The sequence below is a fragment of the Vitis vinifera genome, chromosome 2, assembly GCF_030704535.1.
Source record: "Vitis vinifera cultivar Pinot Noir 40024 chromosome 2, ASM3070453v1".
In the NCBI taxonomy this organism is placed as follows: Eukaryota; Viridiplantae; Streptophyta; class Magnoliopsida; order Vitales; family Vitaceae; genus Vitis; species Vitis vinifera.
In genome coordinates, this window is record NC_081806.1 from 1,526,809 (window position 1) to 1,551,571 (window position 24,763).

At 33.7% G+C, this 24,763-nt stretch overlaps 4 protein-coding genes and 1 pseudogene across 6 annotated transcripts in view; all 5 read left to right on the forward strand.

The window, feature by feature from the left end:
* Positions 1-1,139: 1,139 nt before the first annotated feature.
* Positions 1,140-1,822, forward strand: LOC104881920 (cellulose synthase-like protein G2). Its single transcript, XM_010663553.3, has 2 exons — positions 1,140-1,366; positions 1,466-1,822. Exons 1-2 carry the CDS (start codon positions 1,169-1,171, stop codon positions 1,820-1,822), a joined length of 555 nt encoding a protein of 184 aa, XP_010661855.1. The 5' UTR covers positions 1,140-1,168.
* A 1,038-nt stretch (positions 1,823-2,860) lies between these two features.
* LOC100256514 (cellulose synthase-like protein G3) lies at positions 2,861-6,410 on the forward strand. 2 transcript variants are annotated; one of them, XM_010661261.3, is made up of 6 exons: positions 2,861-3,501; positions 3,678-3,827; positions 4,050-4,178; positions 4,303-4,731; positions 5,286-5,633; positions 5,733-6,410. In XM_010661261.3, exons 1-6 carry the CDS (start codon positions 2,911-2,913, stop codon positions 6,273-6,275), a joined length of 2,190 nt encoding a protein of 729 aa, XP_010659563.1. In that variant the 5' UTR covers positions 2,861-2,910; the 3' UTR covers positions 6,276-6,410. The 2 variants fall into 2 exon arrangements, with proteins under 2 accessions (XP_010659563.1, XP_019080501.1); XM_019224956.2 differs by having other exon boundaries at positions 2,862-3,501; positions 4,053-4,178.
* Positions 6,310-11,405, forward strand: LOC100261615 (cellulose synthase-like protein G3; annotated as a pseudogene).
* A 6,946-nt stretch (positions 11,406-18,351) lies between these two features.
* Positions 18,352-19,149, forward strand: LOC132254874 (cellulose synthase-like protein G2). Its single transcript, XM_059741734.1, has one exon. It carries the CDS (start codon positions 18,352-18,354, stop codon positions 19,147-19,149), a length of 798 nt encoding a protein of 265 aa, XP_059597717.1.
* Positions 19,150-19,576: 427 nt separating this feature from the next.
* Positions 19,577-24,763, forward strand: part of LOC100244488 (cellulose synthase-like protein G3) — a 34,646-nt gene continuing 29,459 nt past the window's right edge. Inside the window, exons 1-6 of one of the 2 annotated variants that reach the window (XM_002264728.5) lie at positions 19,577-20,237; positions 21,766-21,915; positions 22,072-22,197; positions 22,339-22,767; positions 22,904-23,251; positions 23,341-24,040. In XM_002264728.5, the coding sequence (XP_002264764.1) occupies positions 19,635-20,237; positions 21,766-21,915; positions 22,072-22,197; positions 22,339-22,767; positions 22,904-23,251; positions 23,341-23,889 (2,205 nt within the window). In that variant the 5' untranslated portion in view covers positions 19,577-19,634 and the 3' untranslated portion in view covers positions 23,890-24,040. Of the gene's footprint in view, positions 20,238-21,765; positions 21,916-22,071; positions 22,198-22,338; positions 22,768-22,903; positions 23,252-23,340; positions 24,041-24,763 lie in introns of those variants that run through there. The other variant, XM_059742596.1, reaches the window with a different exon arrangement.

The window sequence follows — 24,763 nt, forward strand, 5'->3', positions numbered from 1 at the left end:
CGAACCCATATGTGTTTCATTTTCTTGTTCCTTCTCCTCGATCATTGCATTGAGCGCCTTCCTCTTTGGACAATCCAGTGCCTAATGTGGACCATCACACATGAAGCACTTGATTTTAAGTGTAAAATCCTTCATTTTCGCTTTACCTTTTCCTTCTTGGATGTTAGACGTCTTGCTCAATCTCATTCTAACAAAACCATGCTCCATCGCATCCTCGTTTTCTGTACTCTTGTATGGCTATCCTCCAAACACTCAACCATGGAAGAATTTCCTCTTTTGTAATTCATTAAAGACTCTGCTACTACCATAGCAGTGGCTAAGTTTTAAACTCCTCGGCACCTTAGTTCTTACTCAATCCACTATTGCAAGTTATCCATAAAATTAAATAATAATTCCTCCTTAGTCATATCAGGAATCTCAAGCATGAGCGAAGAGAACTTCTTAACATGGTCGCAAATAGAGCTTGTGTGCTTGAGACGCCTCATGTTTTTCCTAGCCTGGTAAGCCATGTCATCGGGGTAGAGCTATCTCTTGATCTCCCTTTTGAAATCCTCACATGTCTCTATGGTGCAAATGTCTTTCTCCATATTGGTGATCTTCCTGCGCCACCATAGAGTAGCCGTGTTGGTGAGGTAAAGTGTGATGTCCCACATCGGATAGGGGGAGAGGTTCCTAGCACTATATATGTAGAGGCTCCCCTTAACCAAGTAGACACGTTTTAAAGCTGTGAGAGCCCTTTTGGGCCTAAAGCGGACAATATCTACATGGTTGGGTGCGGGTCGTTACAAATGGTATTAGAGCCGATTTCCGACCCCGGTGTGGGGGTTTGTTTGGCCCATAAAGGGTGTTTGTCTGTTTGACCCTACAATCCCATGGGACACAACGAGGACGTTGTGTTTGCATGGGGGGAAGGTATTTGTGATGTACCACATCGGATAGGGAAGAAAGTTTCTGACGCTATATATGTAGAGGCTCCTCTTAACCAAGTAGACGCGTTTTAAAGCCGTGAGGGCCCCCTTGGGCCTAAAGCGGACAATATCTACATGGTTGGGTGCGGGTCGTTACATAGAGGGTCGTAGTCCTCACCTTAGCTATCTCATCCACTAACGCGATAGCCTTAAGGTAGGGAAATTCACCTATCAACATCCACAACACACTGAATCAACTTATGCGATGGTCTGTTGGCCTCCTCGAAGTGGCCTTCTACAGATATAGTCCCATCACCTTTGGAGTCAAGTCCATAAACCCTCTCATAGGGCTATGTTATGCTCACTACGCCTTCTGGCCAATATGGTGCATTCCAATTACCATCTATGCCTTTGTCCCCCAGCTAGCTTTGCTCAATTGCGCCTCAATCTTCCCAAAGGTATGCCCATCTAGGCATTCATTAGCATCGCAATTATGAATTCATGATTAATAACATTATATAATTGATACTTAATAAGCAAATTGTATGGTTTTACAGGCCTCAGACCCTTGGTTTTTATTGTACATATTCCTTTTCCTTGGTGCCTATGGGCAAAAATGTCTCGAGTTTATGTTAGCTGGAGAAACAATCCAAAGATGGTGGAACAATCAAAGGATGTGGACAATTAGGGGACTCTCAAGCTTAATTTTTGGATTGGTTGAATACTTACTGAAGTTCATTGGCATTTCCACATTTGGATTTAATGTCACAAGCAAGGTAATTGAAGAAGAACAAAGAAAGCGATATAACCAAGGGATTTTCGAGTTTGGAGTCCCATCACCCTTGTTCTTGCCCATGACAACAGTTGCAGTAATCAACTTGGTCTCATTCCTATGGGGCATAGTACAACTATGATGGCTTCTTAATTAAACGCAAAAATCATAAAGTTTTAGTAAGAGCCATAAGCATGCTCGAGTGTACGCTCTAGAAGATAATTAAGAAAAACATAGCCATAATTCGAGGGGGGCTCAAATGATAGCTGGTTAACTAGTTGTTAGAGAGGAATTTGCTAGTTTTTGGTGTTATCTTCTGCATGATTCTTGCATTCCGTAGTTGTTGACAACCCTTGATTAGCAATAATTTGGTTGGAAAAGAATTTTCTAGTTGATAGTTTGAAATTTTGAACTATTTCCCTTACACCTTCTATGGATCCAAAGTTTGGGTACATTTAGTTTCCTTGGTTCTTCCATGGAATCAACAAAGCTGATATTTATGGTGGAGAAATCAGGCATCTATTAATTAAATCCATCACTCATAGGAATGGTGTATGGGTAGGCAAGCCCTACATATGTGGTTATACAAGTTTTTTTCCCACTAAATGTTTTCTTGGGTGTGGCCATCAGAACCATCACAAAATTAACCCAGAAACCAAGATCAACATGTCCAAAAGAAGTTTTAGCATTGGCATATCATGATGCAGGGATTTTTTATAAGGAGTACGACAGTTTTTAAAAATAATGTCTAAATTACCATGGTAAAAAAAATAATTCCAAATCTACGTAGTTTTGTCCAGCAAAGAGAGAGAAGAAATTTGTAAGTGAGAAATCGTCTCTTCAAGAGATGATTTTCACAAAAAAAAAAAAAAAATAATTCTCACTTTAAATTTTTATTTTTTATTTTTAAAACACCTAAGTGGGGAATTGTCTCTTAAAGAGACGATTTCCACAAAAAAAAAAAAAAAAAAAAAAAAAAAACATCTAAGTAGGAAATCCCACAAAAAAAAAAATTTAAATTCTCACTTAAATTTTAAAAAAAAAAAAAAAAAACATGAGAGACGATTTCCACACACAAAAAAAAATAAATAAATAAATAAATTCTCACTTTAAAATAAAATAAAATAAACCATGTGGTAAATAGTCTCTTTCACCCTCCCCCAATAAAAGCTAAAAGTGATAGTATACAAGAGCCAGAGAAACCTCACCCGCAGGATACACACCAAAGAAATGGGAGATTCAACTGGGGGCAAGAGCAGCACCATCCATGTCCCTCTTCACATTCGTGTGCCACTGAGTCGAACCTCTGCAAACCGAGTATTTGCTTTCTTCTACTCTTTAGCCATCTTAGCTCTGCTGTATCACCGTTGCATTGCTCTACTCCAGTCCTTCACCATAGTCTCCCTCCTCATTCTTATGGCTGATGCAGTGCTGGCTTTCATGTGGGCAACCTCACAGGCCTTTCGCATGTGTCCAGTGGGTCGTCGGGTTTTCATTGAACACCTTGAACATTATGCCAAGGAAAGTGATTATCCGAGGTTGGACGTGTTTGTATGCACTTCTGATCCATATAAGGAGCCACCTATGTGTGCGGTGAACACTGCTCTATCTGTGATGTCTTATGATTATCCAACAGAGAAGTTGTCGGTCTATGTATCAGATGACGGAGGTTCCAAGCTGACCCTCTTTGCTTTCATGGAGGCTGCTAGGTTTGCTGCCCTCTGGCTGCCTTACTGCAAGAAGAACAAGATTGTAGAGAGGTGTCCAGAGGCATATTTTAGATCTAATCTCTCATGGTTTCCCGAGACTGATCAAATTAAGGTAACATATATATAATTTTTCGGGGCCTGCACCAACATTGATCAAGTTTAATTTCTTTCCATATTCAATTAACTAGCTAATTTCTCTGTACAAAATACATGTAATCATGTTATATATTTATGCGGAGAACAAAGAACCAAGGGTTCCTCTCTCATTCAAACGAGATAGTGTTGCAGATGATGTATGAGAATATGAGAGATAGGGTGGAGAAAGCTGTCCAGAAAGGGAGCATTTGCTATGATTATCTCACTAATGAAGGAGAAGGTGAAGCTTTCAGCAGATGGACAGATGGATTTACACCTCAGAATCATCCTCCAGTAATTCAGGTTTCCTTCATAACTTAGACTGATAGATGATTGACGCTTGGCCCCCAAAATTCAAAAAGCACAATAATGCTACTTTATGTGTTATCAAATGTCATGATTTGGGCCCCTTGAGTGCGGTTCCGGTAATATTGCCCACTAGTTAACGATAAGAAGTATCACAAACTAGTGATTGATCACCACTACTGACAGCTACCACTGATGCATATCTTGCAACTTTGAAAGCAGGTTTTGTTAGAGAGCAGTAAGGATAAGGACAACGCTAGCCATACCATGCCCAACCTTGTGTATATCTCCAGAGGGAAAAGCACGACTTTGCCCCACCATTTCAAAGCTGGTGCACTTAATGTCCTTGTAAGCCCACTAATGGCTCTAAAAATTTATTTTATACATACATACATACTTTATTTTATACATACTTTATACATACATATACACACACATGAATATGAAAAATCACTTTGTTTACATTTTGAAGCTACGAGTATCAGGCACCATGAGCAACGCACCAGTAATCCTAACACTAGATACTGATATGTACTCCAATGATCCTCAAACACCGCTTCGTGTGCTGTGTTATCTCTTGGACCCTGCTATGGATCCCAAACTGGGGTACATTCAGTTTCCTCAGATCTTCCATGGAATCAATGAGAATGATATTTATGGAGGTCAACTCAAATTAGAGTTCCAAATTGAAGCCAGTGGAATGGATGGATTGGTTGGCTCTACATATACAGGTACTGGATGCTTTTTCAGGCGTGGAGTCTTCTTTGGTGGTCCATTAGAAACCCCAGAACTGAACCAGGATCATCTAGTGAACAAGTCAATCAATTCCAAAGAAGTTTTAGCAATGGCACACCATGTTGCAGACTGCAATTTTGAGAAGCAAACCAAATGGGGCACTGAAGTAAGCATGTTGGTTACTTTATTACTAGATAATATTGATAAAAAGGGGAGAGCTCTGCTGGATTATCTACTGTGTGGATCAGTAGAATTCACTTTCCACAAGAGAAGTCATTTTTTGCTTTGTGTAAGAAGTTTCTTCGAAAACAGTTTTGAAATCTAGTTTTTGAAAATTGTTTTGATAATTTATAAAACAAAAACCCTTTGGGAATCAGAAATGTTTTTTAACCTATTTTTTATCGGTTTAAATATGTTTTAAAAGCAATGTTTATGTATAGTATTTCATTTTTAATTATTTTTCATATTTTTATGATGATTTTTTTTTAATTCTTAGAAAACAAGCGAAAATAATTGAAATAATTAAAAGATGTTATTTAAAAACACCTTATTTTTTGTTTTTAAGAACGACTTATTTTCTATTGTCAAAGGTGTTCCCTATTTTACTATTATAAAGAATAAAAATCTGTTTTTGAAAATAGTTACTAAACAAGCCTAAATTACTGGTGCTCCTTCTGGTCTAATTAATACTGTCTAGTATGTGTTTTCAAACTCTTGCAGATTGGCTTCAGATATGGAACATTGGTTGAGGACTTCTATACCGACTATCTGCTAAAATGTAAGGGTTGGAAGTCCATTTTCTGCAACCCTAAAAGGCCTGCATTTCTGGGAAATTCACCTATCAATCTCCACAGCACACTGAATCAACTTATGCGATGGTCTGTTGGCCTCCTCGAAGTGGCCTTCTGCAGATATAGTCCCATCACCTTCGGAGTCAAGTCCATAAACCCTCTCACAGGGCTATGTTATGCTCACTACGCCTTCTGGCCAATATGGTCCATTCCAATTACCATCTATGCCTTTGTCCCCCAGATAGCTCTGCTCAATTGTGCCTCAATCTTCCCAAAGGTATGCCCATCTAGGCATTCATTAGCATCGCAATTATGAATTCATGATTAATACCATTATATAATTGATACTTAATAAGAAAATTGTATGGTTTTACAGGCCTCAGACCCTTGGTTTTTATTGTACATATTCCTTTTCCTTGGTGCCTATGGGCAAGAGTGTCTCGAGTTTATGTTAGCTGGAGAAACAATCCAAAGATGGTGGAACAATCAAAGGATGTGGACAATTAGGGGACTCTCAAGCTTCATTTTTGGATTGGTTGAATGCTTACTGAAGTTCATTGGCATTTCCACATTTGGATTTAATGTCACAAGCAAGGTAATTGAAGAAGAACAAAGAAAGCGATATAACCAAGGGATTTTCGAGTTTGGAGTCCCATCACCCTTGTTCTTGCCCATGACAACAGCTGCAGTAATCAACTTGGTCTCATTCCTATGGGGCATAGTACAAGTTTTCAAGCAAAGAGAGCTTGAAGGTCTATTTACGCAGATGCTCTTAGCCGGTTTTGCAATAGTGAATTGCTGGCCCCTATATGAAGCCATGGTCTTGAGGACTGATGAAGGAAAGATGCCTGTGAAGATCACATTGATCTCAATTACACTTGCATGGGCTCTTTACTTGGTATCCTCCATTGCATTTTAAGATATGGCCATGACTATATTTTCTCATTGTCTCTATGATTATTGTTTTCTGTGCTGCAGCCTGTAATATATCATTGATAGTAGCTTGTTGTAAATTCCAGTGTTTGTTATCTAAATTGCTCGTTTTTATTGGTTATAATATTTTTTGTGCATATTAAGGGGGCATTTTAGCAACTTTGATTTTATCATTATAAAAAATGGGAGAGATTGCTTGATTTAGTTTTTTTAATGATAACAAAACACGACAAGTAAATTTTCTGATGGAAATTAAGAAGTAGAAGACTTCAAAAAGTTGATATTTTTGTGAGGTTATTAGTGCATTATATTGATATTATATTATATTTCATTTAAATACTTAAAATCATCCAAATGCTTAAATCTGTTCTATTTTTTATTTTTTATTTAAATTAGATGAAAAATATTTCTTAATAAACTCTACATTTACTTGGTGCTCTTCATGATTTGGGCCACTTAAGTGGGGTTGCGATAAGACTGGCTGCTAGTTAACGATAAAAAGTACCACAAATTAGTGATTAATCACCACTGCTGACAGCTACTATTTTATCATTACATATGGGACTAAGGGCATTTCATTTAATATTACAATGAAAAGCAACTTTGAAGGCAGGTTTTGTGAGGGAGCAGTAAGGATAAGGACAACGCTGGCCATACCATGCCCAACCTTGTATATATCTCCAGAGGGAAAAGCACGACTTTGCCCCACCATTTCAAAGCTGGTGCACTTAATGTCCTTGTATAAGCCCACTAGTGGCTCTAAAAAATTATTATATATACATATTGTTGGTCTAAGCTTAAACACTTATGTGGAATATATATTTTGGGTTGTTGGAACACAAGTTTTATTGATGAAGAGTGTTGAATTTATACATGAGTTTGTAACTAAAATGATATTAGAATAGCAAAAAATCAAGCTACTAGATAATGAGCAACTACTTCCTATAAAATAGAAACCAAATAACTAAATCTTGACCAAATAAAAATAAGAAAATATTTGGATATTACAGATTTTGTTAAGGACTCCAACTGCAATATTTAACTTCAAAATTCAGATTCCAACAAATACTAAGTCAAAATTCAACACTCCTCCTTGACTTAGTAGATGCAAACTCCAAGTCTTCCACGTAGAAACTCAAACCAAACTTCGAAATGGGTCTGCTTCTTTAATGCTTTTGTTGGCAATTTGTTCAGCAAATATACTGTTGTACTTGCAACTTCGGCCCAAAATTTTTTAGGTAGATCTCTTTTATGCAGAAGGCATCTTGTCATCTCCAAAATTGTTCTATTTTTCCTCTCCACGACTCTATTTTGTTGTGGATTATATGGTGTAGTGAGTTGGTGAACGATGCTCCCTTTCAAGGATGGCGTCTTTTGAGGTCCATCAACATCAGTATGCACCAGTTGCAATTTTTGGGTTGCTCTCCAAAATGTTTTTTTTTTAAAAGGAAAGTTTAGTTTGCTTCCCATATTGACAAGTAGCACTTATAGGAAGATCTTTTTCTAATTCAGGAAGTCCTTCGGCTATTTGATTTTTCTTCATGTAAAGCACAACATCATGATGAAAGTGCCCGAGCCTTCTGTGCCAAAGCATTGTTGTGCTATCTTGTTGTAAAACAGCAGCATGCTCATCTTCCAATAAATTCAAGGCAAAACTCTTGCCCTTCATTTTTATGTTAAACACCTCTTTGCCTTTAACATCCTTGATAATGCAATTCCTATCTTCAAAATAAACTTTAAATCCTTGCTCAACGAGCTGTCCAACACTGAGTAAGTTTTGGTCAATGTCAGGCACAAACAAAACATCATAAATGAGTTTCAAACCTGTTTGGCTTTCGATAGCAACCATTCATTTGCCCTTCATTGGAATATACTCACCATTTCCAATTCTGACTTTGGAAATAGTTGTTCTATCAAGTTCTCTAAAGAGATCTTGATTATTTGTCATGTGGTTTGTACAACCACTATCCACAAGCCAACTTTCAGAGGTGCTTTTATTAGCAAAACACATTGCTACAAATAATTGCTCCTCCTGACAATAGTCAACCATTGCACTAGTTTCTTTTTGTTGTTGATTTTTGCAAATTCTCTCCACATGTCCTTATTTACCACACTTGTTGCATTTCACATTTGGTCTCCACCAACATTTTTGTGGAGAATGATTTGTCTTCTTGCAAAGAGGACAAGGTGGAAAAACTCCATTTTTTTATTGTTGTTGCTTGGCTTGTTGTTGTTCATCTTGCCATTTTTATGACATGCATTTTTCTGCATTCTTGCTTGAAATGCTCCTTCTACATTATCTCCTTGTTTCATGAGTCTTCTTTGTTCCGTGGCCTCCAAGAAATGTAATAATTCTGTCAAGCTAATAGTTGACAAATCCTTTGAATTCTCCAAAGAGGAAATTGTAACTTCATATTTCTCAAGAAGTGTAACCAATATCTTTTGAACAATCTTCTCATTGGAAAATAATTTTCCAACCAGCCTAACTTTGTCTGCTATTGAAAGAAGTTGTGCACCATAGTCTTTAACAGCATCAGACTCCTTCATTTTCTTCATTTCAAATTCTCGAATCAAGTTCATCATCTTCATGTACTTGATTCTTTCATTTCCTTTGTATTCCTCCTTGAGATACTCCTAAATTTTTGCAGTTGAATCAATTTTCATGATTTTTATGAGAATTGATGGTGAAACTGCAGCAAACAAGCAAGCCTTCGATTTAGCCTTTCTTATCTTTCTTTCTTTATACAATTTCATTTAAGCCACAATTGGATTGGCTCCCATGAGATGAACTTCATAATTTTCTTCCACTGCTTCCCAAACATCAAGTTCTTGTAGATGAACTGTCATTCTAACAGCCCAAGTTTTATAATTGTCTCCATCAAGAATTGATGGTGCAGCTATGAGACTTGACTCTTCCATTGCTAGATGATTTTAGATGGTGTTTGGGTTCACTCGTGGTGTTTTGGGTTCACTCACCTCACGAGTTTTTAGGTGTTTAGGCACTCTCAAGGTATTCAAGCTTACTCAACTCACTGGCCCCTCAAGATAACTTCAGCTCTGATACCACAATGTTGGTCTAAGATTTAAACACTTATATAGAATATATATTTTGGGTTGCTGGAACACAAGTTTTATTGATGAAGAGTGCTAGATTTATACATGAGTTTGTAACTGAAATAACATTAGAATAAGAAAATCAAGCTACTAGATAATGAGCAACTACTTCCTATAAAATAGAAACCAAATAACTAAATCTTGACCAAATAAAAACAAGAAAATATTTGGATGTCGCAGATTTTGTTAAAGACTTCAGGTACAATATTTAACTTCAAAATTCAAATTCCAGCAGATACTAAGTCAAAATTCAACATATACATTATATATGTGTGAGTAAATACACACATGAATATAAAAAATCACTTTGTTTACATTTTAAAGCTAGGGCTGTCGGCCACCATGACCGATGCACCAATAATCCTAACACTGGATAGTGACATGTTCTCCAATGATCCACAAACACCTCTTCGTGTGCTGTGTTATCTCTTGGACCCTTCTATGGATTCCAAACTTGAGTACATTCAGTTCCCTCAGATCTTTGATGGGATAAATAAGAATGATATTTATGGAGGGAAACACAAATTAGCGTACCAAATTCAAACCAAGGGAATGCATGGATTGGCTGACCCTATATATGTAGGTACTGGATGCTTTTTCAGGCGAAGAGTCCTCTTTGGTGGCCCATCGGAAATCCCAAAACTGAACCAGGATCATCGAGCTGCGAGCGAGTCAATCAAGTCGGAAGAAGTTTTAACAATGGCACACCATGTTGCAGGCTGCACTTATGAGAAGGAAACTACATGAGGCACTGAGGCATATATGTTTGTTGGTTATTTTAGTACTGGCTAGTTTACTATAAAAGGGTAGAGTTCTGCTTACATTAATAGGTGCAGGTTAGTAGAATTCATTCTTCCATTGAGCACTACATGGGAGGGGAAATTAAAAACACCAACACAAATCCTTGAGGGGGTGGGGCTCAAACAATAGTAACACTTATAATTGGGACACGTGATTTTGAGAAATAGTACTCTATGATTAATGTTTCCTACAATGTGCAGATGGGCTTTAGGTATGGAACATTGGTTGATCGAGGACTTCTACACAATCTATCGACTTCATTGTCAAGGATAGAAGTCCATTTTCTGCAATCCCAAAAGGCCTGCATTTCTGGGAAAGGCACCCATCAATCTCAATGACATGTTGAATCAAACTGTAAGATGGTGTGTGGGACTCCTTGAAGTGGCATTTTGCAAGCATAGCCCTATCACCTTTGGAGCCCGTTCCATAAACCTTCTCACAGGATTATGTCATGGGCACATGGCGTCATGGCCTGTTCCTCCATTCCAATTAACATCTATGCCTTTCTACCTCAGCTAGCTCTGCTCACCTGTGCCTCAGTCTTCCCAAAGGTATACATCCCCATATATGCAGTAATTGATCAATTAGTATTATAAATAATGATCAATTGAAATAATTGATACTCATGAGCAATTGTATGGTCTTACATGCAGGCTTCAGGCCCTGGGTTTTTCTTGCGTATATTTCTTTTCCTTGGAGCCTATATATGGACAACATTGTCTTGAGTTTATGTTGTCTGGAGGATCAATCCAAAGGTGGTGGAATGATCAGAGGGTGTGGATGATGAGAGGGCTCACAAGTATGTTGTTTGGATTGGCGGAATACTTACTGAAGACCATTGGCATTTCCACATTTGGATTTAGTGTCACAAACAAGACTGTTGAAGAGGAACAAAGCAAGCGATACGGCCAAGGGCTGTTCGAGTTTGGAGTCTCATCACCCTTGCTATTGCCAATGACAACGGCTGCCATAATCAACTGCATCTCTTTCCTTTGGGGCATTGCCCAAGTCTTCACACAAGGAAGGCTTGAAGGTATACTTCTACAGATGTTCTCGGCAGTCTTTGCAATGGTAAATTGCTGGCCAATATATGAAGCCATTCTTTTTGCGGACGGATGAAGGAAAGATGCCAGTGAAGCTCACATTGATCTCAATTATTCCAGCATGGGCTCTTTACTTAATATCGTCCATAGCATTCTAAAATATGGTGACTTAATTAATTTTCTCATTGCTTGTTCCATTAGCTCCTCAGTATCATAATACATTGCTCAGGGTAATTGTTTTAAGGCCAATATAAATACCCAAGTAATGAGATAGAGTTTGAGGAAGAAGAGAAGATCGCTCAGAAATGTGGTTGCCAAAGGGACTTTTGATAAAAGTACGGTGATTAAAAAAAATTATTCTTAAATTATCGTAAGAAAAAAAGTAATTCCAAATGTATAGTAGTTGTTGCCATGTAGGAGAGAGCGGCCGGATAAAATTTTTTTTAACCAAAAATTGTCTTTTCAAAAGACGATTTAAAAAAAAAAAAAATGGAAGTCTCTTTAAGAGACGATTTCCCTTGGAAATAAATAAAAAAAAGATTTCCCTTGGAAAAAAAAAAAATTCAAAAGGAAAATCATCTCTTCAAGAGATAATTTTCCCATTTAAAAATAAATATTTAAAAAAAAATCCCAAAGGAAATCGTCTTTTGAAGAGACGATTTCACATTAAAAAAAATTAATATTATAAAAAATAATTTTTTTTAAAAAAAATCCCAAAAAGAAATCGTCTTTTGAAGATACGATTTCCCATTAAAAAAATTTAATATTTTAAAAAAATAAATTTAAAAAAAAAATCCCAAAGGAAATCGTCTCTTGAAAAGATGATTTCCCATTAAAAAAAATTAATATTTAAAAAAAATAAATTTAAAAAAAAATCCCAAATTAAAAAAAAAAATCCCTAAAGAAAATCGTCTCTTCAAGACGATTTCCTATTAAAAAACATTGAAAAGAAAATCGTCTTTTGAAGATACGATTTCTATTAAAAAAAAATTAATATTACAAAAAATAATTTTTTTAAAAAAATCCCAAAAAATAAAAATAAAAATCCCCAAGGGAAATCGTCTCTTGAAGAGACGATTTCCCATTGAAAAAAATTAACATTTTTAAAAAATAAATTAAAAAAATCCCAAATTAAAAAAAATCCGAAAAAGGAAATCGTCTCTAAAATTAATACTTTTAAAAAATAAATTTTAAAAAAAATCCCAAATAAAAAAAATCCAAAGGAAATCAATTGTCTCTTGAAGAGACGATTTTCCATTTTAAAAAAATAATATTTTTTAAAAATAAATTTTAAAAAAATCCTAAATTAAAAAAAATTAATATTACAAAAAATTAAAAAAAAATTTAATATTACAAAAAAAAAATTCAAAGGGAGATTTTCCCATTTAAAAAAGGGAAATCGTCTCTTCATTAAAAAAAATTAATATTACAAAAAATAAATTTAAAAAAAAACCCATTAATATTTTTATAAAAAAAATTTCAAAGGGAAATCATCAAGAGACGATTTACCATTAAAAAAAATTAATCTTACAGAAAATAAATTTAAAAAAAATCCCAAATTAAAAGAAAAAATATTAATTTTTTTAAAAAGGAAATCGTCTTTTCAAGAGACCATTTCCTTTGGGATTTTTTTAAAATTTTATTTTTTAAAAATATTAATTTTTTTAATGGGAAATTGTTCCTTTGTGGATTTTTTTTTTTTTTTTAATTTGGGAATTTTTTTAAATATTAATTTTTTTTAATGGGGTTGGGGATTTTTTTTTTAATTTGGGACTTTTTTTAAGGGGAAATTGTCTCTTCAAAATAGATTTCCTTGGGGATTTTTTTTATTTTATTTTTAAAAAAATATTAATTTTTTTTAATTTGGAATTAAAATTTTTTTTTAAATATTATTTTTTTTTAATGGAAGAGACCATTTCCTTTAGGGATTTTTTTTTAATTTGGGATTTTTTTTTAAATTTATTTTTTTTAAATATTTTTTTTTTTAAATTTTAATTTGGGATTTTTTTAAAAAAAATATTATTTTTTTTAATGGAAAAATCGTTTCTTGAAGAGATCGATTTCCCTTTTGAATTTTTTTTTATTTTTTATTTTCAAGAGAAATTATCTCTTAAAGAGAAAAGATGATTTTCGGTTTAAAAAAAATTTTATCCTACGTGGTAAAAACTATTATACATTTGAAATTGCTTTTTTTTTCCTATGATAATTTAAAAATATTTTTTTTTAATCACCGTATTCTTATCAAAAGTCCGTGAAAAGTCCACACTTGGGACCTGTGGACTGGAGTTGGGGCCGTATGAAAATGTGTTCTCCTCCACGATAGAAAGCAGGATGACTTGAGGAGATCTCTATTTGCATTAACTGTATTTATAGGAATAGGGTTGGAGCCACCATAGGCTCACGGGCTCATGCCACCCTCAATTTTTATTTATTTTTCCCAAAAATAATTATTAGTGAAGTTATTTTTTTTTCTCTAAAAGTTCCCTAGCAAAATATTTTTTTAAATTATCAAAAATATTTTGGTTAGAATTCTTACTATTTTAAAAAAAAAAAAATTAAATATTATTTGAATTTTTTGATAACATTTAAGACTCCTTTGCCAATATTTTTAGTATTTTTATTATTTAATTAATTATATTATAATTTTTTTTTCTTTTATAGCTAATATTAATAACTGTTTATTTTACTAAATGATACCAATGCTATTTTTGCTAAAATATGAAAATTTATTTATACTTATTATAATCCACAAATTTTCTATTTTGTCCCTTGACTACTAAAATTTTACTCCCTAGGGAAGATGGTCTTCTTGTCAATTTGTGATTAAAAGTGCTAAGGTAATCTTTACTATATTTCATGTAAAAGTAAATTTTGTAGTATAAATTCTATGTCAAATTACATTTGAATATATAATGTTGAATAGATTTCATATTTTACAATTTTAAAAATTTTTCAACAACAAGGGTTTGCAAATTGAGATAGCTTACTCATATTTGCTATCAATTTGTTTTTAATAAAATTTGAATATTTTTTAAATTATTTTTTTTCAAATAAAAATAATGTGAGAAGAAGTACAACCAATCTAAAAAAATGGGTAAAAATAATGGAAGAGATGATTTGGGTAATAGTCCAACGATTAGGGGAATATAAGTTAACTTGAAAAATGTTTGTTAGATTCACAAACTTAAATTATTTTATTTCTTTTAATTAAATAACCTTTTGTTATTTCTTTTTTTTCTTTTTTTCTTTTTCCCTCTTGGCGTGTAAGTATTCCCTTTTATGATTGAACTAGTTAATTAAGAATATGAAATAATTTGTTAGAGAAAAAATGATGTACTTAATAATGAACTTCAAAAAATTTAAAGAAACAAAGACTGGTGTTGCCATGTCTCTCTCTTTTCAAACCCAAAGAAAAAAAATTAAAAAAAAAAAAAAAAAACAACTCAATAGCATTTGTATTTAGATTTCTGCCTTACTCTATTAATTTTAAGGGAGAGTTTGAATAATATTGATTATTATCATTTATTACAAGTATTCATTGAAGCACAATACTCCTAAATTTTAGGACTACAATTCACCCAAAGGAATTAAATTTTAGATTTCTCACTTGTTTTTTCTTTTCTAGATATGTTTTTTTAAAGGTTATTTCCAATCCATTAAGGATATTTTTTATATTTTTGAATAATCGATAGTTAAATATCCTCTACATTAATTATATTTCAACTTTTGATTTTTGCATCTAATTATACATATTTCATATAGCTAATCACATGTGTATACACAAATTTTGTGAAAGTCCCATAAAATTAGCAAAATAATAGAAAAAATAATGCAAACAAAAATTTGCATTTAAATTAATAATTATGAGATATAATCTCATATAACAAAACAATCTCAAAATATTTCTCTTTCTATTCTTTCGTTTTAATCACCACTCAAAAAACAATAACGAAAGTGTTTTATTGTATTTGAAAATCAATTGAAAGCTTAAAGTAATTTTTTCCCGAATTGACTTATTAAATGATGAAAAACATATATGTAGCATCTCTATCGTTTATCGAAGAGTTTTTATGAAGTTTTCTCTTTTGTTGTGAAGTTTTTTTTCATGTAAAATTTTCTTGGTTTTGCAGATTTGGATTTTCCCCTCTCCTTATAAAAAATTGAATTTTAAATTCTCAATATTTAGTTGTTTAATTCAAATGATTTTGTTTCTTAAATTTGGGAACTTTTCTTTTTCCTCCAAAAGATTATTTTGAATTGCGAAGACTTAATTTCTACATGTCCAATGAGCCCAGATTTTGTTCAACCTGAAATTGCAATTTTGAAGCTAATTTAATCTTTTTTTTTTTATATCCGCAAATTGTTGTTGGAAGCTCCAGAGGATAATTTTCCCAAAATACTTCCCACTTTGAAAAAATAATTTTCATGCGTTTGAATTAATAAATATAATCAAGAGTGAGCCAAAATATCCTTTACGTTATTTTATAAAAAATACTTGTGTAATTGATGTAAAAGAAATTTGATGGATTTGACAAAACCAGCTACGGACCAGGAGGGGCACATGCCCCACTAAAAAAAGAAAAAAAAAATTATAGTATAAGGGTTTAGAACCCCCGCTAAATTTTTTTTTTAACCAAAATCATCTTTTCAAAAGATGATTTTATTTCCATTTAAAAAAAAATTTCGAAAGGGAAATCATCTCTTCAAGAGGCGATTTTCCATTAAAAAAATTTAATATTTTTTTTTAAAAAATTTAATATTTTTTTTAAAAAAAATCCCCAAGGAAATCGTCTCTTCAAGAGGCGATTTTCCATTAAAAAAATTTAATATTTTTTTAAAAAAAATCCCCAAGGAAATCGTCTCTTCAAGAGACGATTTCCCATTAAAAAAAATTAATATTTTTTTTTAAAAAAATCCCAAATTAAAAAAAAAAAAATCATTGAAATCGTCTTTTGAAGAGACAATTTCCCATTAAAAAAAATTAATATTTAAAAAAAAATCTCAAATTATAAAATAAAATAAAAAAATCCTCAAGGGAAATCATCTCTTGAAGAGATGAGTTCCCATGAAAAAAAATAATATAAATTTAAAAAAAAAAATCCCAAATTATAAAAAAAAAAAAAAAAAAAAAAAATCTTCAAGGGAACTCGTCTCTTGAAGAGACGAGTTCCCATGAAAAAAAATTAATATTTTTTTTAAAAAAAATCCCAAATTATAAAATAAAAAAAATAAAAAAATCCTCAAGGAAACTCATCTCTTGAAGAGACAAGTTTCCATGAAAAAAAATTAATATTTTTTTAAAAAAAATCAATATTTGTTTAAAAAAAAATCCCAAATTATAAAAAATAAAAAAAATAAAAAATTCCTCAAGGGAACTCGTCTCTTGAAGAGACGAGTTCCCATGAAAAAAATTAATATTTTTTTCTAAAAAAAAAATCCAAAATTATAAAAAAAAAAAAAAAATCCTCAAGGGAAATCGTCTCTTGAAGTGACTATTTCCCATTAAAAAATTTAATATTTTTTTAAAAAAAATCTCAAATTATAAATTTTTAAAAAAAAAATCCTCAAGGGAATTTTAGAGAGATGATTTCCCATAAAAAAAATTAATATATATATATTTTTTAAAAATCTCAAATTATAAAAAAAAAAAAAATCTTCAAGGCAAATCGTTTCTTCAAGAGATGATTTCCCTTGACGATTTTTTTTTTTATATATTTATAATTTGGGATTTTTTAAAAAAAATATTAATTTTTTTTTAATGGGAAAAGAGACGATTTCCTTTGAGGATTTTTTTATTATTATTATTATAATTTGAGATTTTTTTTAAAAAAATATTAATTTTTTTTCAAAAAATATTAATTTTTTTTCATGGGAACTCGTCTCTTTCAAGAGACGAGTTCCCTTGAGGATTTTTTTAATTTTTTTTTATTTTATAATTTGGGATTTTTTAGAAGAAAAATATTTTTTTTCATGGGAACTCGTCTCTTCAAGAGACGATTTCCTTGAGGATTTTATTTTATTTTTATTTTTATAATTTGTAATAAATATTAAAAAAATTATTAATTTTTTTTAATGGGAAATCGTCTTTTCAAGAGACGATTTTCTTTTTGAATTTTTTTTTAAATGGATCAAAATCGTCTTTTGAAAAGACGATTTTGGTTAAAAAAAAAAATTTATTCATTCACCCTTTTTCCTATGTGGCAAAAACTACCATATATTTGTAATAGCTTCTTCTATTACAATAATTTAAGAATAATATTTTTAAATTACCGTACTATTGTGAAAAGTCCCAATTAAGCGGATGTCAAAATATAATAATTGACATTAAGAGTGTAGGTGAGATGGAAAGATCGAGAGATGAGCGGGATTTTTTTAAGTATACCTTTTCATTCAATTGTTTAAAAATGGGAGGATGAATTTTGTTGAAAATCGAAGAGGAATTCAAATGAAATAAGAAGACTCTTGTAATGTCAAGGGGAATCACTAAAAATAAAAAAAAAGGGACTTTTTATATTTTTTAAATCAAGAAGAGACACGTCATTTATATTTATTTTAAAAGTTAGGTAGAAACCCAACTATGGTCTACATGTTTATTTTTTTTAAATAAAAACGGAGTACCTCGACTGACATGGCCACGTGGTTAAGACCCTCTGAATAGTGAATATTTTTTAGGCCAAATCACATCCACATTTGTTCTTTTTAATTTTAAATGAACCATATTGGGCCAACTCCCCTTAAAGCATACCGACAAAAAAATATATTTGTTGAATAAATGAGCAGACATATGTGACAGAAAGTAATAAAATTTGAAATATTTTTATTAGAAATGTTTTCTTGAAAAGTATTTTAGAAAATCACCTACAATCATTTCATACACTGTTCTCCTAATAAAGCGGTTGATAATTTCTTGAATTTACTCTTTTTACGACATTGGCATCACACTGTTTTTCTTCCTCATGACAAAGACATCCAATTTCCTTTCCTTCACGCCATCTTTGGTAGAAAAAGACAAAAACTATAACATTCTTGGACACTACCTATTCTGGAGCGCATATTTTATTAAGGCTTACTACGGTGTACTCACAACCTTGTCCAGGGAAAAAAATGGGAGGGGGAGAGCCGACTGAGAGGAAGAGCACCGCCAGCCATGGCCTTCCTCTTCTTCACACAAGGGCGCTCATGCGTCGGACCCCAGCAAACAGAGTATTCGCAGTTGTATATTTGTGTGTCATCTTGGCTCTGCTATATCACCATTTCATTGCTCTACTCCATTCCGCTTCCATAGTCTCCTTCCTCATTCTTCTAGCTGACGCAGTGCTGGCTTTCATGTGGGTAGCTACTCTGGCTTTTCGCATGTGTCCCACAGAACGTCAGATTTTCATTGAACACCTTGAGCATTATGCCAAGGAGAGTAATTACCCGGGTTTGGATGTGTTTATATGCACTGCTGATCCATATAAGGAGCCACCGATTGATGTGGTGAACACTGCTCTGTCTGTGATGGCATACGATTATCCAACAGAGAAGCTGTCGGTATATGTGTCGGATGATGGAGGTTCCCAGCTGACTCTCTTTGCTTTTATGGAGGCTGCAAGGTTTGCCTCCCACTGGCTACCCTACTGTAAGAAGAACAAGATTGTAGAGAGGTGCCCCAAAGCTTATTTAACATGGGCTCACATTGATCTCAATTATTCTAGCATGGGCTCTTTATTTAACATCTTCGATAGCATTCTAAGATATGGGGACTTGATTAATTTTCTCATTGTTTGCTCCATTAGTTCCCTAGTTGAATCAAGAAGAGACACATCATTTTTACTTAACATCATGTCTACCTTTTTTGGAAAGAAAACAAGAGTACCTCAACCAACATGGATATCTACGTGGCTAAGACAGTCTAAATAGGGAATATTTTTTAGGCCAACTCACATCTACATTTCTACTTTTTAATTTTAAATCACCCCAAGTTGGGCCAAAAATCCTTGAAGTGTGCTGACTATTCATGGATTAAAATTTCCAGAGTTGACTCTCCTGACGTAATTGTGGACAAGTTCACACGACTTTACTTTTCTTTGTCCCAACAAAACACTGAAATGTTTCTTGAGCTCAATAATTACATACACTGTTCTTCTCCTAATAAAGCAGTCGATAATTTCTTGAATTTAGTCTCTTTACGACATTGGCAGAAGAATACAAGACTACGTCTGCATCACACTGTTTTTCTTCCTCCTGATAAAGACATCCAATTTCATTTTCTTGGCGCCATCTTTGGTTGAAGAAGACAAAACTATAACATTCTTGGACTAGTCCTACTCTGGAGCACATCTTTTATTAAGGCTTACTACAGAGTCCTGACAATCTCGTCCAGGCACCGGACCAGCAGGGGAAAAATGGGAGGTGAGGGGGCGACTGAGAGGAAGAGCACCGCCAGCCATGGCCTTCCTCTTCTTCACACAAGGGCGCTCATGCGTCGGACCCCAGCAAACCGAGTATTCGCAGTTGTATACTTGTGTGTCATCTTGGCTCTGCTATATCACCATTTCATCGCTCTACTCCATTCCACCTCCATAGTCTCCCTCCTCATTCTTCTAGCTGACGCAGTGCTGGCTTTCATGTGGGTAACTACTCTGGCTTTTCGCATGTGTCCCACAGAACGTCAGATTTTCATTGAACACCTTGAGCATTATGCCAAGGAGAGTAATTACCCGGGTTTGGATGTGTTTATATGCACTGCTGATCCATATAAGGAGCCACCGATTGATGTGGTGAACACTGCTCTGTCTGTGATGGCATACGATTATCCAACAGAGAAGCTGTCGGTATATGTGTCGGATGATGGAGGTTCCCAGCTGACTCTCTTTGCTTTTATGGAGGCTGCAAGGTTTGCCTCCCACTGGCTACCCTACTGTAAGAAGAACAAGATTGTAGAGAGGTGCCCCAAAGCTTATTTTGCGTCCAACCCCTCATGGTTCCCTGAGACCGATCAGATTAAGGTAAAATTCCAAAACTCCACCTTAGGAGCCTTAATTATTATTTTTTTTTCCTTTTTTCTTTCATTTGCCCCTTGAGAATATATACTTCATTATTAGTCCTCTTTGGATTATCCCATGAAGGACCATTTGCAGAAAACTTTGCCACAAGCATCAAGGGGTTTTCCCTTGTAGCAAGGGATAAGAGACGTTCCCCCCTTCTTCTTCCTTTTCTTTTTCCATTTTTTTTCCCCTTCTTTTTGGTTTATGGTGTCCATTACCCAAGAAGCATAGGCCAACAACAGTAGTTTATGTCACTTTCTGCGTAAGCCAACCTAATAGGAACCATCCGTTGGCGGACACCATAATTGACTCAGAAGAGCCAGATTAACCCTGGTTACATCAACGGTTCGGCAGTGATTCGACCATTGGTCCAACCAGCGAACCGTGAACCGATAACTTTTCCGGTTCGATGGTTGATCCAATTCTAAAAACATTGCATTTAAGTCATGTAAATTTATTAATTTTATATAGTTGCAAAATTTTAAAAATAAAAACAATTTTTAATTATAAATATATTAAATAATTAATTCTATCAATTTTTTTATATTTCATTATAAAGATTAAAATATTTTATAATTAAATATTAAATAAAATAATAAACAAGAGTTGAAGTGAATTTTAATTCGTTTTTTATATTATAAACATATTATAATTAAAATTAAAATTAATGAACTACCAAGCTATAAAAATTAATAAATTTGTACATATAGTAAGTAATATTTATGGAGAAAATAACGGACAGAAAGCGTATAGCAATCGTTGAATAACCAAAATGATTTGTCAATTAATCTCATCAGCTTGAACAACACTCAAAATTAACATGACCCGTAATTTGCATATTGATTGGTATTTTCTTCTACAATTCACATGACTTGATTTCTTTGAATTAGGTCTCACCAAACACAAGCACACTCTTCGATCCATACAATTCAGCAATAACTGAAGGTTAAGCATCCAATTATCCGATGGGTATAGGCAAACAACAAAAAAGTCCACTTGATGAATCTTCAGAATTGGAGTTATCATCTTCTTCTACACATTCTATAAACTTCACCTATTTTTCCAAAAATATATTGTTTTATGTTGGAATTTGGAAGCAACCTAATTAGACCTCTCTCTTGGATGTATGTGCTGTATGTTGAAACAAATATTTTTTTAGTGATAAAAATAATAAAGATTAGTTGAAACGTTACCATCAGCTGAGATAACCTTGAATTCCACCCTTATTAGGTATTATTTCTAAGTCCTAATATGATTTTCTTGTTTTTCTTTGTCCCCACACATTGGATACATTTTCATTTCGCTACCACTGACTTAATCTTTTCATGATCCTTCATATCCAGAGCCAACATCATTTGACTAATGTTACCTACTATATTATACACAGTTGCAGATTATTCTACAACATTTGTAATTACGATAAATAATTAATCATATATAGTAATATTTAGAGGTTAATAATCAAAATCATTCCTGAATTATGATGCAGCTGATGTACGAGAAAATGAGAGTTAGGGTGGAGACTGCGGTTAAGAGTGGGATAATTAGCCATGATTATATGAATAGCAAGCAGGAATTGGAGGCTTTCAGCAGATGGACTGATGGATTTACATCTCAGAATCATCCTGCAGTGATTCAGGTTTATTATATTAATGGAACTTTAATATATACAAAGGAAAATTCTGGGTGTGCCCCATAACGTGGGGCAATAGATTTAACTAGAAAAAAAGGAGGCCTTTTAATGGAGGCAAAAAGTTTTTTAACACTAATATGGTGGGGCATGCATTGACAACAGGTTTTGTTGGAGTGTGGTAAAGATGAGGATGTCATGGGCCATACGATGCCCAACCTTGTTTATGTATCCAGAGGGAAAAGCATCAATTTGCCCCACAATTTCAAGGCTGGTGCTCTTAATGCCCTGGTAAGCTCACTCATGGCCATCCAGCTTTATGATTGATCTTTCAAAATAAGTGCCCCCCACAGCCCAATTCTTCTTTCCATTATTGTTCCGAATCAACCCTGTGTTTATAAATACAAATACTTTTGTTTATATGTTTTGAAGCTTCGAGTATCAGCCACCATGACAAACGCACCAGTGATCTTGACCCTAGACAGCGACATGTACTCCAATGATCCACGGACACCTCTTCGCGTGCTGTGCTATCTTTTAGACCCTTCAATGGATCCAAAACTTGGGTATGTTCAGTTTCCGCAGATCTTCCATGGGATCAACAAGAGTGATATATATGGTGGTGAACTAAGGCATGTGTTTCAAGTTCAAATGTCCGGAATGGATGGGTTGGCAGGCCCTCAACATGTAGGTTCTGGAGGTTTTTTCCGGCGAAAAATCTTCTTTGGTGGCCCATCAGAAACCCCAGAAATGAACCAGGATCAACTGACGAGCAAATCGATCAGGTCCAAAGAAGTTTTAGCAATGGCTCACCAAGTTGCAGGCTGCAATTTTGAGAACCAAACCAAGTGGGGCACCAAGGTATGCTGATAGTAATTACTTGTACCAGTTTGCATTTATCACATCATAAATATAGAAAAGAAACAAAGCCCATGTAGGGATACCACTTTTGGAGAACATGTTTGGATACTATTTTTGGTTTCTATACAATGTGTAGATGGGCTTTAGGTATGGTTCTTTGGTTGAGGACTTGTACACGAGCCATCAGCTGCAATGTGAGGGATGGAAATCCATTAATTGCAAACCTAAAAGGCCTGCATTTCTGGGAAATTCACCCCTCAACCTCCATGACTTGCTGAATCAAACTACGCGTTGGTCAGTCGGCCTCCTTGAAATAGCCTTCTGCAAATATAGCCCGATCATCTATGGAGTCCGGTCCATAAACCTTCTGTCAGGGCTAGGTTTTGCTTATTATGCCTTCTGGCCTTTTTGGTCGATTCCCCTTACCATCTATGCCTTTCTCCCCCAGCTGGCTCTGCTCAATTCCGCCTCAATCTTCCCACAGGTATGTATCTCATCCATGGTATTATAATTATGTATACATGATTAACAATGGAAATCATATTTAGCAAGAAAATCCACATGGTTCTACAGGTCTCAGATCTTTGGTTTTTCATCTATGTATTCCTTTTCCTTGGAGCCTATGGACAAGATTATTTGGAGTTCATATTATCCGGGGGGACAACGGTAAGGTGGTGGAACAATCAGAGAATGTGGATGATGAGAGGACTCTCAAGTTTCTCATTTGGGTGGATTGAATACTTCCTGAAGTCCAACGGGATTTCGACTTTCGGGTTTAAAGTGACAAGCAAGGTGGTTCAAGAGGAGCAAAGCAAGCGATACAAGCAAGGGATCTTCGAGTTTGGAGTTGCATCACCCTTGTTCTTGCCACTAACAACAGCAGCCATAATCAACTTGGCCTCATTCCTAAGGGGCATTGCACTAGTCTTAAAACAAGGAAGGCTTGAGGATCTACTTCTGCAGATGTTGTTAGCTGGTTTCGGAATGGTGAACTGCTGGCCCATATATGAAGCCATGGTGTTGAGGACTGATGAAGGGAAATTGCCAGTGAAGATCACATTGATCTCAATTGTTCTAGCATGGGCTCTTTACAGATTATTAGCATCTTCCATGGCATTTTGAGATTTGCTGACTCTGATTCTCTCAATTATATGTTCTTCTATTTTGAGGTAGAATAGTTAATGGTTGGTTGGGGGCCGGAGTCAGCCATATGCAAGCCTTAAGTAAAAAAAGAAATAATAACTATTGTGATGATCGATCATTAAATTTTATATTTGCAGGTTGTATTTCAGAAATTTTTTTATTAAAGATAAGCATAATTATGATATTTTAAGGTATTTATGATTCTTTAAAATATAGACAAAACCACATTAGAAGATGTAAGAATTATAATTAAGAATTTTATTTAAATATTTTTAAAGGTTCTTTTTGAACCCCAAACTTTAGTAGTACAACATCAATTGCAAAATTTAGTTATATATAGTAAATATTCTAAGTAGATATATTTTTATTTTTGTATTTAATTAATCATCATGTCATTCAATTGTCCCTTACAAATAGAAAATTTGTTGGTTAGAGATTACGAATATGTCTCCCAACTGTTTTTTAGAATACTTTTTTATTTTTTAGAACAAAAAATTAAGAAAACGTATTTGACAATAAAAAAAAAAGATGCTTTTAGAAAACATCTTTTAGTTGTTTTCGATTATTTTTACTTGTTTTTTAAGAGTTATATATATATTTTAAAAAACAATTATATAAACATATATAATAATTAAAAATAAAGTTCTAAATATAAAAATTATTTTTAAAATATTAAAAATAGATTAAAAACATTTCAAGTTCCAAAAAGATTTTTATTTGATAAAACATTAAAGAAAAGTTTTCAAAAACTATTTTTTTATAACTATTTTAAAAAACAATTACCAAAGAGCACTTAAGTCCATGATTAAATTGTGATGCATACATCAAATACAGGAAATGCATTGTCTATCTA